We start from the raw sequence: 20,100 nt of genomic DNA, 5'->3' as shown, positions 1-20,100 counted from the left end.
CTAATGTGACAGTCAAACGTCCAACCCCTTTTGTGGAGCAAAGAAATAAGCTATTTTACCTATCTGACCCAAAAAAGATTAATATTTATAAAAATGACCCTGGTTCAAAAACTGTAACACCCTTAACCTGTATCCATTGTCGGAATAGGGTTACAGAGCATTACCAAAAACTTTTAACTTAAAACATTCAATTACAATCATTTATAAAACACATTATATTCCATTCAAACAAATGTATAACGTCCTTTTTTCGAGCCTTCGAGGCCTTAGAAATACTTTAGAAATGATTCGGGACTAAACCGAAAACATTTAGAACTTCAAGGCAAAAGATAGAAAAAATTCATACTACAGGGGTCACACAGCTGAGACACACGCTCGTGTCTCAAGATGGAAAAAATTCATACTACAGGGGTCACACAGCTGAGACACACGCTCGTGTCTCAAGATGCGTGGGTATTTGAAGTAGGGACACACAGTCGTGTCCCTGCCCGTTTAACTCTCTAATTTGGGTCACACGGCTAAGCTATACGCCCGTGTGCTAGGCCATGTAACTTTTGAAATACAACTTATAAAAACCTACAGGGGAAACAAGGCCGTGTCGCGTGATCGTGTGTCACACACGGCTGAGACACATGCCTGTGTCTTAGGCCGTGTGGATGAGAAATAGGTCATTTTCAAGCCATTTCATTCACCCTAAACATGCTCACACATACAAACCATTTGTACCTATATCAAACACTAAAAAATGTACCTAAAACATGCATAATGTAGTTAAATCAAAATGACATCTATCCATACAACTAATATGCCTTAAAGGCACCTCAAACACAACAATCAAATTTCACTAAACATTTGCTAAATTTAGCCATAAACCAATCAACCAATTGAACAACTTATATATTACATTTACCATAATGTTTACATATCATTTTCGTACTCATAACCACCAATATGACCATTCACACAACTCGATCAATACCTTAGCAACTTAGCCATTGCCAACCACAACCAAAGCTACCAAAACTAGCCATTTAACAACTCAATGCACTATCTCATTCCATACCAAATCAAAATTTCATAGCATTCCTTTATATTCATCATTTCAACTTCCATCATTTAAGTACTTAGATACCAAACTAACAACCATTAAATACCATATATACATGTCAACATAACAACTATTTCATTACTTAAAATAGCATATTTACAAGCCAAACATAATGGTTAATTTCATCAAACAAAGACACCTATACTTGCCATTATAAACATGACTCAAAATCATGAAAATCTACCGATATAACCGATGGATAGTGTGATGAATCTCTAACTAGCTTCCAACCCGATTGAGCTTTTGATAATCTGTAAAGTAAAGGAAAATAACTACGTAAGCAATGAATGCTTAGTAAGTTCATATAAACTTTCAGCACAACATTCTATTTTAATAACAAACTTTATAGAATAAACATAAATCTATGCCAATGTCATAATATTCATAAAACTATATGATCATTAACTTATAAATGAGTAAGTTCACTAATGTCGCATATATTTATCATTCATATCATGATAGGATTTTATGGGACTTAATAGATAATCATCAACCTTTTTATAAGATTATACACTTTTCAATTATAAGATTATACACTTTTCAATTTACTCTCTTTTCATTATGTTCCCAATTCTTATCATTAGCCTAAACAACATTATCAATTCCCGACTTAGTGTATTTATCTATGTTATAGGTATATTCATCCATAGCATACGTCAATTTCCACATATAATACATCATTCAAACTCATTACTTCATTTTTCCTCAAATTTCATTTCAACTATGAATTTACCATTTCATTACCTTTCTTCACCCATTTCATATGCATAACACACAAGTTATAAGCATAACATCAACCATGACTACAAGCTAGTGAATTTTAACATAGCTTTTGTGGAATCAACCACATAATCAACCATTGCAAAAGAAATTACATACTTTGATTTATTCCACCTTTTCATGGACATAAGCACATTACCAATTGAACACTTATCGTTTCAATGTATTTCATTAAGATTAAACATGATATAATTCAATCACTAACTTGGCACAAGCCTAAACATCAACAACAACACATGTTAGCATAATTCAATATAATTCATGTGAACTTAACATAAATAACCATTATACTTAAGCATGATTCAATTCAATTTATCATCCTTCATAACATATCATGTTTTCCATGCATCACCATTTCAATAAATTTCATACACACATGTCTTGGTTCATAGTAAACACTTACCATAGTCACAAGCAAATGATTAAACACATAACTTAGCGATATCATCACATGGTAAGATATAGTACATAAACATAGCATCTCTTAAATCATACATTTCATATTCATGAATATTCAAATTTAATCATTGATACATCATACCCTTATTGGAGCTCACACATCAATATAGTAATGGCTCTAAGTTTCTCAATCAATGATCGACGTAATATCAATTCATTATTTTCGTTTTCAATTACACACATCAATATAATCTAATATTATGCAATTAGGTTCATATATTTCACTTACATATAAACTAAAATTAAACCGAACGAACTTACCTGGCTAAATTGTAGAAATGACAATGTACAAGGGCATTATGGTAATTTTTCATTCTACTCGATTTTCTACTCGATCTTGATCTAAATTAATAATTCCATTCAATCTATTAATTTAGACAATAAAACAATGTATTTTATGCAATTTAGTCACTTTTTATATTTTTACAAAATTATCCCTAACATTTTACTTTTATTCAATTTAGTCCCTAGGCCTAAAACATGCAAATTAACCATCTTTAATGCCAATTCACATCAGCAAAATATTTATGGCACACAAAATAGCCCATATTTACAATAATTTCACATCAAATCCTTTTATTTTTACTATTTCAATAATTTAGTCCCTAATCGATAAATTCATCAAAATTACTTAATAAAATACTTATAAATAACAACTAATACTTCAAGTTTATCATTTAATAACTAAAATCACATATATTCATCAATGACAATATTCAATATCTTTAACATTTTCAAAATCGAAGGTACGAACTAATTGGACCTAGTTGCAACGATTTCAAAAATATAAAAATTAAAAGAAACGGGTGAAAAAAAGATTTACATGCACCCATTAAAGCTTGGCCAAATCTTGAAGCTTCTCCCCCTTTTTGTTTCAACTAACAATGGTGAAGAAGATGAATGAATCATCATTCTTTTAACTAAACAACCCCATTAACCGTCCAACACCTTTTAAAAATGGTATATTTACCATTCAAATCCATTTACCTTTATTTAATAATCTCTTTAATTACTCTAATTAAATAGTGATAACATTTTACACTTTTTACGATTTAATCCTTTTTACTTAATTAACTATCGAAACATTAAAATTTTTCAAAGAAACTTTAATAGAATTTTAATGACACTCCGTAAATATTTATAAAAATATTTATGGCTTGGTTTATAGAAACGAGGTCCCGATACCTCATTTTCTAAAACCACTTGACCTTAGGGTCTTACCATTTGAACTTAATAAATCGCATTGAAAACCTTTTTAAAACCATATTTGACTCGTAAAATATTAAATAACAATTTTTATTAACTTACTCGTTGGATTTGGTGGCCTCAAAATTACTGTTTCCGACACTATTGAAAAACGGACTGTTACAAAAACATTCACCCAAATGACCTGAAATGAACAGTAAATTTGGATTATAGGGACTAGATGGTCGACACCACTATTTTTTCTATTAAAAATAATTTTTGGGGTTTTAGATACTAGATGGCCGGCACCTATGTATTTTTTTTTTCAAAATCTTTTTTGAGTGCTAACACACCTGACACCCCTTTATCTGATTAAATTTTTTTTTTTTTGGGTGTGAGGTGCTAGCCAGTATATGGCCAAAGTCACCCAACAAAAGGGATGAGAATATTGCAACATTAACCCCTTCTTATTTCCCCATCTTTTTTATTTCCCAAATTTAATTACAGATTTTATATTTTAAAATAATATTATTGCATCACTCACATTAGATTTTTTAAAATTAAATCTTAAAATATAAAAATAACATGTAAAATAATGTGTAGAAATAATGTCTGTAGATTAAATTTATAAACATATTACTCGTTAGTTTTAAAATAAAAGAAACAATCATTTAACAATGTTGAGTTGAATTATTATAAAAGATGAAAATTATTAAAGCATATTCTAATTTTATAAAAAAATCTAATTTAATTATGCATATTAACTTTAAATTAGTTTTTAAATTTTACAATAATGTAAGTAATGCAATAATATTATTTTAAAATATAAAATATATAATTAAATTTAGGAAATAAAAAAGATTGGAAAACAAGAAGTTAATGTTGCAATATTCCCATCCCATTTATTGAATGACTTTGGCCATTTATTGGCCAATACCTCACACTCCAAAAAAATATAATTTTTTTAATCAGATAAAGAAGTATTGGCTATTAATATGCTAACACCCCAAAAACAAATTGTTTTTGAAAAAAAAAATATCAGTCACTAGAGGTGTTCATGGGCCGGGCCGGACCGGGTTCGGGCTAGGCTCAACTAAAAAATCATGCCCATTTATTGGGCTTGGGCCAAGCAGAGCCCAAAAAATAGGCCTAAAATTTTGTCCAAGCCCGACCCAGATAAAAATACTAAAACCCGAGCCCGGCCCGGCCCCCCGTATTAATTTTTTATATTATTTTTAAATATATATAATACATCAAAAATACGAAAAATATCAAAATAAATATTTCCCAACAAATTAAAAATAAATTTTAAAAAATATGTAGACTTAGATAACACTAAGATAAATGCAACTTAACAAGCAAATGCTTCTAAAATAATAAAAAAATTAACAAATACCTTTAAAATAATAAGAAAATTAACAATAAAATAAAATTTATACAATATCCAAACAATAACAACAAAATAATAGCAACATAATAGTAAAATGGTAGCAAAATAGAAAGAAAACAATAAAAAAATAACATTCAAAAATAAAAAAAAATATGCAAATTTTTTTATCCTTTAGTGATTCGGGCCAGGCCGAGCCGGGCCCGGGCTAAAAATACCTTACCCGAGGCCCGACCCATTTTTTAAACGGGTCTTATTTTTTTGTCCAAGCCCATTTTTCGAGCCTATATTTTTGCCCAAACCCTTCCACATTTCGGGCCGGCCTTCGAGTCGGGCCGGGTAGCCCGACCCATGCACACCTCTACCAGTAACCTAATGTCTAAAACTTCAAAAATTATTTTTTAATAGAAAAATATTAGTGCCAGCCATCTAATCTCTATAATCCAAATTTACTGTTTATTTCAGTAAATATTTTTGAACTAGAGTCATTTTTATAAATATTAATTTTTTTGGATCAGATGGGTAAAATAGCCAAAGAAATATATCCCTCACTACCCCCAGTTATTCCGACCGAACTAGATTCCTCAACAGCACCTTAGCGAAGGAGGTTCTCCCTCTATGCAACAATGAACAAAAGCATGCAAGAACAAACCAAGCATGACATTCCAACTAATCGAGGGCAATCCAAAAATCTTCAAGGACAATGGCAGAGCAACTAATCAAAAGTCAGAAGAAAGCTTGCCTCGAACAAATACGAAGGCAAAAAAATTCCTACCACCACCTGTCAATTCAATCAACAAATGCCTCCCTCTTGGCATAAAAAGTCGTACCGATAGATTGAAATGCCAGTCCCATTAATCAATAGAACATGCCTCATCTCAATCTCAATCATGGTAGGATTAAAGCTTACACTATACCGGGTATCACAACAGAAACATTACCAGAAAAGGAAAAGGAAGACAATAGCCCACCCAAATGTGACCTTGGAAGAAAATTTTGAGAAATCTAAGAGACTACTAGCTACTCAACCTGCTCAACAAAGTTCTTTAGCAAAATGTAGAATGCGAAAGATTTTTTTCCCCCCAAAACAAGATCTATTTATAGGCCCCAAGACGAATAAACTCCAACAAGCCTTTAAACACAAATCAGGTGACAAATCGATGGAAAAAGCCATCATAAATTGACCTAAGCCCCACCACATTAAAAAAACTCATGCGAAACTAAAGAAATTCAAAGCAGCACATATTAAAAAAAAAAAGAATAAAAATTCAGAAAAATAAAAAAACTCAGAAATTCAAAAAGTATTTATTTCTTCAAATATAAAAGTATTCTATATAAATGCAAAGAAAAAACAAAAAAATTAATAACTACAAAAATATATAATAAAATAAAGGATAGATACAATTCTTAAAGAAAATGTATAAAATTATATATTTTTACATAAATTATAAGAAATATATATAAAAAAATCATAAAATATAAAAAATTCTGAAAATTATAAAATTAAAGGGTGGTGCGTAAACCATCGGCAATGAAACTGCAAAGTACACGTTCCAATGGAGTTTCAGAACCCTTGCATCAAATTATCAATTACTCAGAATCAGAATCGCCTCTGCCTTGGCTCATAAGAAGAGAAATTTCTAAAAATAATAAGGCAGGGACTTACTAAGACAAGATTAGAGAATTTGAGTGAGCTCATTGAACAAAAAAAAAAGTGAAAGAAAGTAATGATGCATAGCAATTAAACAACTCATATGATCAAAAGCACTAAAGCTATAACAAAACATTGTCATTTATCACAGTAAAAGCCTAACATGTCCCCTTAGAGGCAACATAACAGTTTAAAAAAGACCATCTCAGAGATTGAATACTTGGATGGATCTGGTGGAATCTACAGGACGGAAGAGGACTACCTCCCGTTCTTTAACCTAATCTTTAAAAAAATTACTTCAACTTGTAGCTAACAACAGTTTGTTTGATAAATAACACAATGCCCATTCACCTGTAATCTCAGGTCAAGTCAAACTACAACATTACACAAAGGGACCCAACATTCATATAATTAAGAAGGCCATGATTAATGAGCAGCAGAAAGCTTCATCTTCTTTGGGGGTGGGTTCCCTCCAGAGATCACAACATATGAATAGAAGAAGAACATTGCGGCACTGCATCATACGAAAATTTATTCCAAAGAAGAAAAGAAAAAGAAGACATGAATACTACTAACTCAAGATGTCATCTTCTTTTAACACAAGCACCGAGTTTTTAGATTAATACCTAATGGCAGCATAAAATGCATCAGGAAATAGCTTCTTTGTCTGCATCCACATTAAGTTATAATGTTAGAACAAAAGAACTCAGCCAGAGAGGAATAAGATGCACCGATGTGATACATACCGATGAGTAAGTCTGAAAGTTCATCCAGAAAAGGACTGCTGCTAATGCTGCAAAGTCGGAACACACATTCAGTGGGGTAATCCATTCTAAGTAAGACTGAACATTGAACACTTTAACATCATTAATCACTTGGCATGCGTATGAATGTCAGGTAAGGTTTAGCACCTTGACCAATTTTTAACATCCAGCATACATATTCTGACTGATCATAGGGTACTCATATCTTGCAACATCAAAAACATTTTCTGGAGTATATTGAATCTTTATTGAAATGGACTAGTAAATTAAGCAATCTTCTTGAACCCAAATTCTACATCCAATATCATCACAACTATGTCTTGTTGCCTCTTTGCTGCATGCCAAATTTTGCAATGAGAGGCACTACAAGATTTTTGTCTAAAAATGAACTGGACGGGAAGGATAGATACTTCCTAGTATTGATCTAACGTGTTATAATAACATTTGCTAGCCAATAAAGCTCATGTTTAATTATTTCAGTATCTTCCCATCAATATCTCTAGATGCAGCCACCAATGAAGTACGAGTCTGCTTTTGTACTCAATGATGCAGGAGTTACTTTATATAATTTTATCATTTCAGTAATTGTAGACAAAGATAGATGGCTAAGATTATAAATTATCTTTAGGGTCGTAAATCTGGGGTGGGATTAAAAATTTATCTGTAACCCTAGCATAAAGAAGAAATTAAATAGATTTACAAGAAACCTTGACATTTTTCTTTGAATTAATAGGCTTCACAAATTAGAGGTTTTTATAACCCCATGAATTCAAGAGTTCCAACTTCTACATAACACGTTTCAGCCTAAATTCTATTTATTTACTGTTTTCTCTCTGTAACCATACCAAATTTGGAACTAGAGCCTGACTAGATCTTTGGGTTTAAATTAGGGTTTGCTTTTTAAGCCATGGCTGGATGCAGTAGAGGAAATCAGGATCAACAAACAGAATTGGCTGAAATGAGTAGTGTGAATGAAGAATTTTTTTTTTTTTTTTTGAAAGATGTGATTGAAGAGTTGATACATGCAATTTATGCTAGGCCGCGAAAGGAATGAATGGAAAGCCCAGATGGAGATTATGGAAGATGCTCACAACTAGTTTGATGTACTTGTAGGTAGTCTTGCTGATGAATCTGATTATAATGAAGAAAACCTCTTTCATGATGCTGAATTCGCAAATCGTGCAGTACAAGGTGGATTGGAGAAGTGGTTGGTTCATGCCTTTGAATTAAATGGGGATGGAGTTGGGATTGAAGTTGCTGATTTTTATGGGAAAATGCATGCGGAAGATTCCTTGTCTAGGGAAGTTAGCTTGGAGAATTAATTCGAGGAAACTAATGAAAGAGGCTAGGAAGATGGTGCTTGTGAAACTAAAATTGAAAGGCATTACAGTTCAATGGTGTAAGAGAATTGAAGAGAGCACTTTTGAATTTAACAATATCTCTACCAGCTGACTATGATATGGAGTTGAGCTCCATCCATTAAGGCAAAAGGGATTGTTGATGGAGGAGTGTTCTTCTGAATTTAACAATATCTCTATCCAAGTTGGATGAGATGGGAGTGGTTTGACTATTCAACCTTGAAGATGCACGAAAAAATGTCTTCATTAATGGCCTATGTCTAAAAGGATTGATGGCGGTAACACAAAGGGGAGTTCGAGCTATTCGAGGTGTTAAAAATTAACAGACAGCCTTTAGAAATAATCGTGAGGCTTCCTTTACGAACAAAGATGGCAGAGGAAACACGTGAAAAGAGGAAGGCTTTGGTGAGATTTAGGGCTGGAAATAGTGGTAGATAGAATATTTTTAAGCCTGGCAGTAACTTTCATAATTGTTTCACTTGTGGAGAGAAAGGTCAGGGTTCTTATTCTTGTATCAAACAAGTGTGAACTTAACTGAGATGGAAGAGCAAGAGAATGATATAGTAGACCCTATATATGATGAGAATGATGAAGAAAGAGAATAAATTGATGTGCATCCCGTTCAAGAACAGTCTTTGATTGTTAGTATTGTTGACAACATTTAAAGGTTTTGGAGGTGGTGAAACATCTTTCAAACTAAAGTTCATTGCAAGGTTTTATAGAAGTAGCATAGAGAATGTCATTCCAAAAGAGCAAGTCGATAAGTTGAAGTTGCCCACAAAAAATATCCACATCCCTGCAAAAAATTGTTGGCTTAAAAGAGGTCGTTCCTGTCACATCTAGACGCTTAGTTAAATTTAGTATGGGAAATAATCTAGATGATGAAGTCTTGTCTAATGTTCTGAGTCATATCTTTGTGAGAACTTGGTTGTATGATCATGATAAGGAGCATTGTACCAAACCAAACACTTATTCCTTTTAAAGATGCAAAAGTAGCTACTAATCCTTCCAAAAGTAGCAAGATTAGTGGGTTATCGTCTAATGAACAATTTGAGGTTGAATGTGAAGAATCATATTTAGTGCTTGCCTTGATGAGTTAAGTTACAATTAGTGACTAGATTGAAGAAGCATCGAAATGAGCCAAGAAATTTTGAGAAGTTATTTGTCATCAAATGCGATGCATCTCGAGTAAGAATTGGGGCTGTTCCCATCCAAGAAAACCTACTGAAATTTTTAGTGAGAAGTTATCTAATGTTAAAAGGCGTTATTCCACTTACAATTCAGAGTTTTATGTTTTGGTAAGGGTTGTTCCACATTGGAAGCACTACTTGACTTATCAACAATTTGTGTTCATTTAGGTCAAGCATTGGAATGGTGAGTTAAATATGTATACATCAAGGACTATCATGCCAAGTCGAGTTCCTAACTTAATGAATTCAATTTCTCAGTGAAAAATAAGGCATATGAGTCTAATATTGTGGCAAATGCATTTATCAGGTGACCTTCACTGCTAACAACGACGACTGTTGAAGTGACAAGTTTCAAAGAATTGACGAATCAATAAAAAACTGACTCATATTTCAACCCTATTATTTCTAAATTGGAAGGATCAACCAGACATGAACAAATTGCATTATCAATTACATGATGGGTATGTGTTTAGGGGCAATTGTTTGTGCATTTCCAAAAGTTCTTTATACAAACAATTTATGAGGGAGCTTTTGGAAACAGCTTGGGAGGGTACCTTGGAAAAGGTAAAACCATGGATTCAGGGTTTGAGTGGTATTACTAGCCATTAATGTACAAGGATGTGAAAAGCTTGGTGCACCATGTTCTTGTAAATTTTCTGTGTAATTCACAATACACAAGGTTGTAAACTCCACTCCCTATGCTAGAAGTGCCTTCGATTCACTTAAACAGGAATTTGTTCTGAGATTACCAAAGACAGCAAAGGGTTATGATTCAATCTTTGTTTTGATGGATCGTTTCTCAAACATGGCACATTTCATTCCTTTTTCTAAGACTTTTGATGCTCCTCATATTGTAGAGTCGTTTTTATGGTCAAGCTACATGGTGTCCCTACATCTATAGTTTCTTAGAAGGATGTCAAAGTTGTAGGACACTACATGGAAGAAAAGGTCCAATTGAAATTTTCTAGCACTTGTCATCGATCAAACGGATGGGCAAATAGAGGCTGTTAATTGGAGGTTAGAAGATATATTTAGGTGTCCTATCAAGGATCATGTGAAGAGTTGGGATTTGGGTATTCCTAAAGCCAAGTTTGCATGCAACAACTCCGTGAACAGAAAAATTAAGAAAACGACTTTAAGTTGCTTATGGACTCAAACATTGACAAATGCATGATTTATGATAATGCAGCTAATCTATATCACCATATTAAGGAGTTTGAAAAGGGATTAGTACTTGTACATCTGAGGTGAGAAAGATTTTCGAAGTGCACATATCACAAGTCAAAAGATTAAGCCATGTAAGGTGTTGAAGAAAATAGGCTCCAACACATGTGACAGAGTTGTCTTTAGATTTTGCATAAAATCCCAATTTTCAATATTTCTAACTCATATTCTTTTGAGGTTTTTGAAGGGGATGTTGCTAAAATTTCGGATTAAGTGAAGCAGTTACTAAGGCTAACAAAAGTTACTGAAAATAGTGTTGTCAAAGGGCACCAACTACACTCAAGGCACTAAGACTTCTTATATAACCTAAGGCGAAACAAACAAGTGCTCGCTTGAGTAAAATAAACACTCATGTATATAAATAAATATATATGAAAAATTATCGAATATAAGTAAATAATAATAAATAATAACTAGTAAGGTAAAATGATAAATTTTAAGATAATTCATTTTACAAATTCAAATTACTGTTCAAGTCTAGTAACAGCTACTCAACAAAAATTAACATGTGGGTACCGTATGTAATTAATTTTTTTATTTTAATAATAGCTACTCAATAAAATAAAATAAAAAGGCATATAAAATCTTTGCTCCAAATATAAATTAGAAAAAAAATGAAAGAAGCATTACAATCCGAACTTCAAAGCCAAAATCAAACCCAGACCAAACATTCCTCTATTTGTTCTTAAACACCAAAGTACACTTTAAAATAAAAAACAAAATAGAAATAATAGCATAGAGAATAGGAAAAAAAAATGGTTTACCTTTGTTTGGCAGCATGCGTATTTGGTTGTGGAGGTGAAGAAAGCAGAAACTAAATCTACGAATTTACAAATAGTACAAGACTAATAGCAAAACTTAACCAAATGAAGAGACGACTATCATTTGAGTTAGGACTAGAACTTCAAAATGTGAGAAGTAGTGACTAAAATTGACAAATTTGAAAAGTTTAGGGACTAAAATTAATCAAATTAAAAGTATAATGACTAAAATCCACAACTTACGCGAAGTATAAAGACTTATAGCAAACTTTGACATTAATAAAATAAAAGTAATTTATGGTATTTTGAATTTTAAAGTAACAAAATAAATAAATGAGGGAACTTCACTAAAACAGTGAAGTGCGCTTTTTTGGCGCCTTGATTTAGCAGAAAAGGTGCAATAAAGTGGTTGCCTCTTTTAAGTAGCCTCGCCTAGGAGGCTCTAAGGTGGTTTTGCTCTCCAAGCTCGCATCTTTGACATTACAAGTTGAAGATCTGTCAGATGTTAAAGAAGTGAGGTTTAGAATGGGTGACGTAGGAGATTTATGGTGAAATGGTTGGTAAACTAATTAGCAAAAGTACTTGGTTAGCTGAAGAGAGCTAATTAAGAATTTTATGCTTAAGTTGTAAAATTTTTCTCACTGAAAGCTTTTTAGGACAAAGTTTACTTTTTAGGTGGTTTTAAGACGTTAGACAAGGTTGTATTATTTTTAAGAGTTGCCTTGATGTAAATTAAGCTTAGATGCCTTAAAGATGAGTTGACAACCTTGCTTAGTTGCCGCATTGTGATTGGCTCTTAAGATAAGTCCTTGGTCCCCCAAGTCTTTGTCTTTTTAAATTCTTTAGGGATGCATTTGGATAAAGAATTTTAAAATTCTGAAGACATTTAGAATGCTAGCATTTTAAAATGCATCATTTTAAAATACTAGTATTTGTGATTATTTCATTTGGATAATTACTTTTTAACGAAAACTTTAGATTAATAAAATTTAGTAAGTTAAAAAATAATTATAAAAGAAAAATAGTGATATTAAATAATAATAAAATGTTCAATACGAACATCATTAGTTTTGTAAAAATATATAAATATTTTAAATAATATAAAATATAAACAATATACATTGAAATTAAATAAAAAATATATTTTAAAATTATTGATTTTTATTTTACTTTGGGACCTGGAAGGAATTTTGAAAAACTACTTGTTTAGGTAGAATTCGAATGGGGAATTTAACTTACTCAAAACCCCTTTTGAAATTTATTAAAAAGTTAAAATTCTCTATTGTGTTTATTCAAACAAATAAATATATTTTTTGGAATTTTAAAAACCTTGCAAGAAATGAAAGTCTTCGTCTAAATCTCTCACCCAAATACACTCGCAGGAGTTTTTCAAGTTTTTAAAACAAGAAGTAGGTTGATTCATTCAAGGCTTCTTCTTGTTCCAATTAAAATTTTAAAGTCCCATCATTAGAAGTATTTTGTTTAATGTAAGGAGTTTGCCTATATAAACTAAAGCAAGTAAACAACTTTGTATACATTATTCAGATTTTTATTCAATAAAACTACTATTAAGGAGTTTCTTTATTTGCAAGGTTCATTTCTAATTAATTTTCAAAAGTTTTTTAAAATAAACTCCATTTGAAATTCCATTCAAGATTTGTGGTGGGCGTTCTTCATACTCCAATTTGCCAAGATTTCTTTGTTGGAGGGTTGATTACTCATTAGATTTGTTGAAATTTCTCTTCCAAAAGGTTCAATAGGACAACACTTTCTCCATTCCAGTAAATTTGATTGGGTAAACTACATTAGTCACTATAGCTAAGTTTTGGTTTTGATCACTAACTAAAAGAAGTTACAATTGGGTCATAGAACTATTCGAAAGTTTTTATTTAAGTTCCTAAAATATTCAAAAGTTTTTATTTAAGTCACTAATCTATTAAGTTTTTTTTTTAATTAAAAAGTTCCGCAGCAACCTCCAAGCAATGTTTCAATGATCGGTATGGTAAATCAGTACCTATCATTGAGTAGAACATACCTTAAATCCAAGTCAATCAGATGGTCAATGATGGAGATAAGAGAAAAAAGGTTTTTAAATTTTGGTTCGTAGAATCACGACGTCCAAGTTGTTTAATGAAAAAAAATTGAAAATTGTAGAAGAGAAGAAAAAAAGTGTTTTTAATTGATGCAAGCAGTGCAAACAAAGAAAGTCATATAATATAGATTTTAACAACCCAATTACTTAATGAAAACTTTTGAATAGTTCAATAACCAAATTGTAACTTTTTTTAATTAAGTGTCCAAAACAAAAACTTACCCATAATTTAGGGGTTAATGGTGCAATTTACCTCTTGATTTTCTAGATACATAATCCACTCAATTTCAATTTCCTTAATTCTACAATATTCTTGAATAGTTCTAACTTCTATCTTTTGTTTTCAAAATTCAAGATTCAATTCCAAACAATTTCGGCAATTCCATCTAGGAGTCTTAATGGATGGTAGGAGAGAGTGAAAAGGTGGAAAAAAAAAGAATTTTGAGTGTGTTTGGTTGGAAAGAAAAGAGAGGAAAGAAAATAAGAAAGATGATCATTTTCCATCCTAATGCATAAAAGTCAATCCTTCCAAATTTGAATGATGAGAGAGAAAATAAGAGAAAAGTGAATGTCAATGCAAAATTATGTAATTTTCAAATGGTTTACTTTCTTTACAGTTTTCCATCTCTCTTACCAAGCACATCTATGGAAAGAAATATTGCATTTTCCATCCTTCTAGTTTTCCGCCCCTTCAATTTTCCATCTTTTCAATTTTCTTTCCATCGTACTAAGCAAAACTTAAGTGTCAAAATCCAAATTCTACAAGGAATCTCATTCAATTTTGCTAAGTCATTCTAATTACTATCTTTAATGTTCAAATTCGAATTCCTTCATTCATATACAAATTTAGAAATTGATCTTGAATTTTTAGATTATTACAAGTCAAGTTCAAAAATTCCTAAACCAAATGGAATTCTTCAATTGATTTGAATTACCATTCTTGATTCAATCCACATAAAGCATCTTGGAGCTTTCTTATCACTTCCACTTTCAATTTCAAACTTGATGGTTTTCTGTCTCCTTCACCCGCACCTTTCTTCTTCTTTCCAATTTCTTTTCTTCACCTAAGTTCGAGAAATCCAAAAAATCTGACATAGATTTCATGCAAATGCAACTCATTCTTCAATCTTTTTGAAAGACTCTTTGTTTTTAGTTTTCAAAAACTAGTTTTAGGAAAAAAAAAACAATTCCTCGTGTCTATTCAATGAACACTCATGTATTGGTTGTCCATTTTTGGTTTTATTTAGCATGACTCAAATGTGTCCAAGCATGTTTGAAAAGTGTTCATATCAAACACTTGCACAACACCAATATGAGGGGTATTCCTTGTGTCTGTGCTTCATGGATCTAGGTTAGGATTAAAAGTTTATTTGCACCCCTAGTCTAATAAGTTGTAAGATTGATTACATCCAACCTTCTTATTTTCTTTAAACCAATAAACTTCAAAAACTAGAGGATTTTATAATCCTACATTTTCAAGAGTTTTAACTTCTATCTTGTTTTCAGTGTTAATTCTATTGATTTATAGTTGTTTCATCCTTAAACCATATCACTCAACTACAAAAAGAGTGGAAAGAGATAGGTATCCCCACTTTGTTTCCTTGCGCAATTGATTATAAACCCTTGATTGCAACTGGGCAAAGGAAAAACAAGGTGGCTAAACAAATTAGTTTTATATGTACCTACGATGTTGTGGCATCTGTAATTACCCTTTTTACATTCTAAAACTTTCTAAGCAACCACTCTACAATAATATGCTATAAGATATAATTTCACCAAAAAACAAGTGCACTCTTGTATTGTGACATACCAAAACAAGATGTTTAGACCTTTGTTGCTTTGTAATCATAGTTATTTGAAATTATGGCACCCAAAATTCTCACCTCATAAATAATCATACGATAGTCTTTAACCATCAAGCTAAAACGATAATGTCTAATCACAATTAATGCTCGACATTACTCATTTAAAGATGCATAGTCCTACATGTTTGCGTGATATCAGTATGTGTTAGATTCATCTTTGTTAAAATATTTGAACTTTAACAAAACGCATTCCTCCGGTTGAGAATAGATAAACTCTAGTTGAAGAGTATTCCATAACAAACAGAAGCAACTTTGTTAATTAGATGTTAGGCTCTCTAACTAAAAAACTAAACAAAAAGGAACTACTATCAAGCCATATACTTGTACTCAATGGCTTCTCATTTAGGTACTAAAAGCTCTCCTTTGTAAGACAACAAATAAATAGGAACCAAAAGCAAACATTTCATATAAGCAACAAACAAGATTGTAAAATGTGAAGCAAAAAAAAAGTGATCTTTCCATAAATTGCTTTCAAAGGATGCCTCAATGCATAGAAAAGTTAAAATACCTGCTTGTCCAAGTATGAACGGTAAACTTGATTTTCCTTGCCGCCAAATTTTCAAGCTGAAGGTGCTAAGGGCTAGCAAAGCACCTCCAAAGAGTAAGGTAGTAGTATTTCTTGAAAATATAAAACCAATAAGCCCCCCGCTTAGAACAAGACCACCTATAATCAAGTGAGACAAGTTTTTAGAAGTTTGTTAATCCATTGAAGAACAAAATCTAAATGAGAAAGCAAATACATTAAAAAGATTAAGCATAGGAAAAAATAAACAAAAGTTACAAATCACTTTGAGAAACAATTAACCTTAGGATTACCAAGTCTAGATAAATTGATAGTGTAACAAGCACAAAAAAATAGAAAAGCCATTAAATGATATAAAAGACACTTTAAAATAACTATAACTGTAAGAAAGCATTTCAAATAAATAAATGATCAACCTAGTAATTTTTCCAGCAATGGAAACCTCATACTGCACACTCACCATAAGGAATTCCAAAACAGAAATCATGGATTTTTGCTGCCCTTTTTTGTTGGATGATACCATGTTCCTCTTCCAAATCACTCGTATTTTCAGGAACATGCTCTTCTGCATTTGGGTATGTCTTAGGCATATCTTCTATAAATGCTTTTGATTTTCCAGCAACATAGCTTGGTGTAGTTTTAAGTTGATTGCCGGTAGTTTCAGCACCATGCCCATCAACACTTGTAACAACAAATGACTGGAAAATTGTAGTTAGTATCTTTTCCAACACAATAACTAATTTCTTTAATGTTCACAAAGAATATTAATACATCAAATCCAATTAGATTCCACATTTTTATGATTTTATATTTGATTTAATATTTGAGCAGGAATACTTTTTATTTAATTTCCTCAAGCATTTAAAAGTAATTGCTAATCTAATAGCAAAGCATGAAAACTTAAGGAAATTGAAATAAGTAAGCCCCAAATTGGTTGTTACTTTTCTACTTCATTTTTCCAATTTGTTCTTTTACTTCTAAAAGTTGCTAAAATATGGAAAATAAAGAGCAGAAAGCCAAAATTACATTTAATTAAACTAAAAAATAGAATAATATCTAATTCTGCAAATACATTTTTCATATAGATTTAGAACCTGAGAATACTTATTTGAACATAATTGTTCCATAAACTTTTTCACCATGAGAAATGTTAAATTTCACCACAGTTGTACAATCTGAATATTTGTTATGTATTATTTTCATGTTATTTGAGTAACTGGACTGTACAACTGAAGGATAAAACAACTATTATTCTAGCGGAGCATGCTGCTAGCAACACTTAAGCCATAAACTCAAGGAAAATGGCTTAAATTAAACTCCACGAATACTATCTCATACAGTCATACTCCACCAATGGATTTAGAGGTTTGTCACATACTCTTTCAAAAAATGGTTTTAACATTGGGCGTGTATAGGAACGAATTCTTTGTATATAAGAATAACCCAAATAGCCTTACTCTTTGTTTAGTTTAATAACTCCACTGAAGGTATATATGAGTATTAACACAAATAGTCAGTCTTCGTATATCATAAAAATCAAAATTTGTAGACTTTAGTTCCTTAAAGGCGACTTTAAAAGAAAAAGTTCAGCAGTAAAAGGAACAAAATAACTGAATCTAGAATAATTACCATAATACAAAACATATTAATTACTAATATGGATTAGAACCCTACAGAATAAGAGAAAGAGCAATATTTCAAGATTTTTTCTTATTATCAATTTAAATATGGATTAAAACCCTACAAAATAAGAGAACAGATCAAGATTTCAAGGTCTCTGCTTACTTTCAATTTAAATTGGAAAAATGAAACATGTAAACAAAGCATTGATCAGCATGTTAAGCAACTCAATAATCTTTCAAGTAAATTTAATTATCTGAATACGATAATACCTTTGAGCGAGTAACCGGACAAAAAGTTGAACGATGATAGAGCTGAAATCTCCGGTTGATTGAAGAGAAACAAGAAATCTGAGAAATTGTCTTTGTCGCTGCTGTTGCCATTTTTATTTTGAAAATCGAGCAAAAGAAAAACAAAAAAAATAAATAAAATTAACCTTTTTTTTTATAGAAAGCAAGATTGGCAGGTTTTGATTCAAGAGAAAGGTTGAGACAGTAGCAGCCTCATGGGCTGTTTGGTAACCGATAATTCAAGGAGGAAAAGATGGAATTTTGGATACTACTTTCTACGAGGGCTATTTTGTCAACCGATAATTCAAGCTGGGGTATAATAATTTTATAATTTTTTTATAATATTTAATTTTAAAAATTAATTAATGTCATTTTAAAATAATTAATAAATTAAAAATAATAATGCAATTAATAATTTTAAAAATATTTAATTAATTTAGAATCAATTCTATCAATATTTAATATTTAATATTAAAATAATATAAAAATTTATCATGATTTAAATATTAATATTAATATATTATGCTTTAAATAATATTAGTAACAATTTATTACAAAAGGTTTATTTTATATACATTGTTAAATTAATTTATTTTAATGTCAATTTTATTAATATTTATTTTTTATAATTTTATATTTGTTATAAATATCTTATTAAGTGGATGTCCATCATGATCAAAATAAAATTTTAATCCACATTAAATTCTAATAATTATTAGAATTAGGTCTCTTTATACTTTTTATGCTTATAAATAAATACTCTGACGAAGCATTGTAATCATTTATTTTGATATATAAAGTATATTCTCTATTAGTTTTATATTTTCTTTGTTCTTTGTTATTTAGGGTCTGTTTGTTTACATGTAAAAGGTTTTACGGAAAATGTTTTCTGCATTTTCCTGTGTTTGTTTCATAGAAAATACTTTGGTCAACGGAAAATAACTTACAGGTTAAGGTAAAATAAGCCATTTTTCCTGTAAAATAACTTACCATTTTGAAAAGCGCAAGTCATTTTCTGGAAAAGAACTCATCTATAGATAATTTTATTTTTATATAGAAATTAACTTAAATCAAGCTTAATATTATTATATTGATAATAAATTTTATTTTTATTTTTAAAAATATTTAAAATATAATATTTTTCAATATTATTAAACATATATATTTAATTATTTATATTTAGTCATATAATAAATTATTAATATAATAAATATAAATTATTATTTTAATAAATTATTTAATATTTTAATTTTATTTTAATAATAAATTTTAAAAATAATAATTTTAAATATTATTATTCACATATTATTGAAAATATTCAATATTAATATTTTAATAATAAATACTTATTACAATTATAAATATATTAATAATAAATGTTTTGTAGTATAAAGGTTAAAATATGTCATAAGTCTATATACACTTCATAGATTTGTAATTTAGTCTTTGTATTTTTATTTTCAAAAATTTAGTCCCTTTACTTTTCAAATTTGAAAATCAAGTCCAATTGTTGACATTGTTAAACTTTCTTGTCAATTTTGTTAATGTCACATTTTTAAATAAAAAAATACTCACTTAATAGTTATGTAATTAAAAAACAATATTGTAATGAATCTGAATTTAACATAATATTTTTAATATAGGCAAAAAAATGTAAAATATAAAATTATAGATAAAAATAAATTCAATTAAACAATAAAAAAAAGAAGAAAATCTCAAATGTATGTTTGTTTAATTGAAAATAACTTTTATGAAATATTTTTAAGAAATCTACCAAACAACAGAAAATATTTTACACAGATTCCTCCAACCACCAGAAAATATTAACTTTTCCAGAAAAGTA

At 30.3% G+C, this 20,100-nt stretch overlaps 1 protein-coding gene across 1 annotated transcript; it reads right to left on the bottom strand.

The window, feature by feature from the left end:
- Positions 1-6,674: 6,674 nt before the first annotated feature.
- Positions 6,675-18,555, bottom strand: LOC107951800 (protein FATTY ACID EXPORT 1, chloroplastic). Its single transcript, XM_016886946.2, has 6 exons — positions 18,240-18,555; positions 16,808-17,045; positions 16,333-16,488; positions 7,317-7,363; positions 7,197-7,237; positions 6,675-7,084 (listed from the first exon to the last, which is right to left on the bottom strand). Exons 1-6 carry the CDS (start codon positions 18,348-18,350, stop codon positions 6,997-6,999), a joined length of 681 nt encoding a protein of 226 aa, XP_016742435.1. The 5' UTR covers positions 18,351-18,555; the 3' UTR covers positions 6,675-6,996.
- Between the last annotated feature and the right edge of the window lie 1,545 nt (positions 18,556-20,100).

Source organism: Gossypium hirsutum, chromosome A02 (assembly GCF_007990345.1).
Source record: "Gossypium hirsutum isolate 1008001.06 chromosome A02, Gossypium_hirsutum_v2.1, whole genome shotgun sequence".
Classification (NCBI taxonomy): domain Eukaryota; kingdom Viridiplantae; phylum Streptophyta; class Magnoliopsida; order Malvales; family Malvaceae; genus Gossypium; species Gossypium hirsutum.
This window is presented reverse-complemented; position numbering and strand designations above follow the sequence as displayed.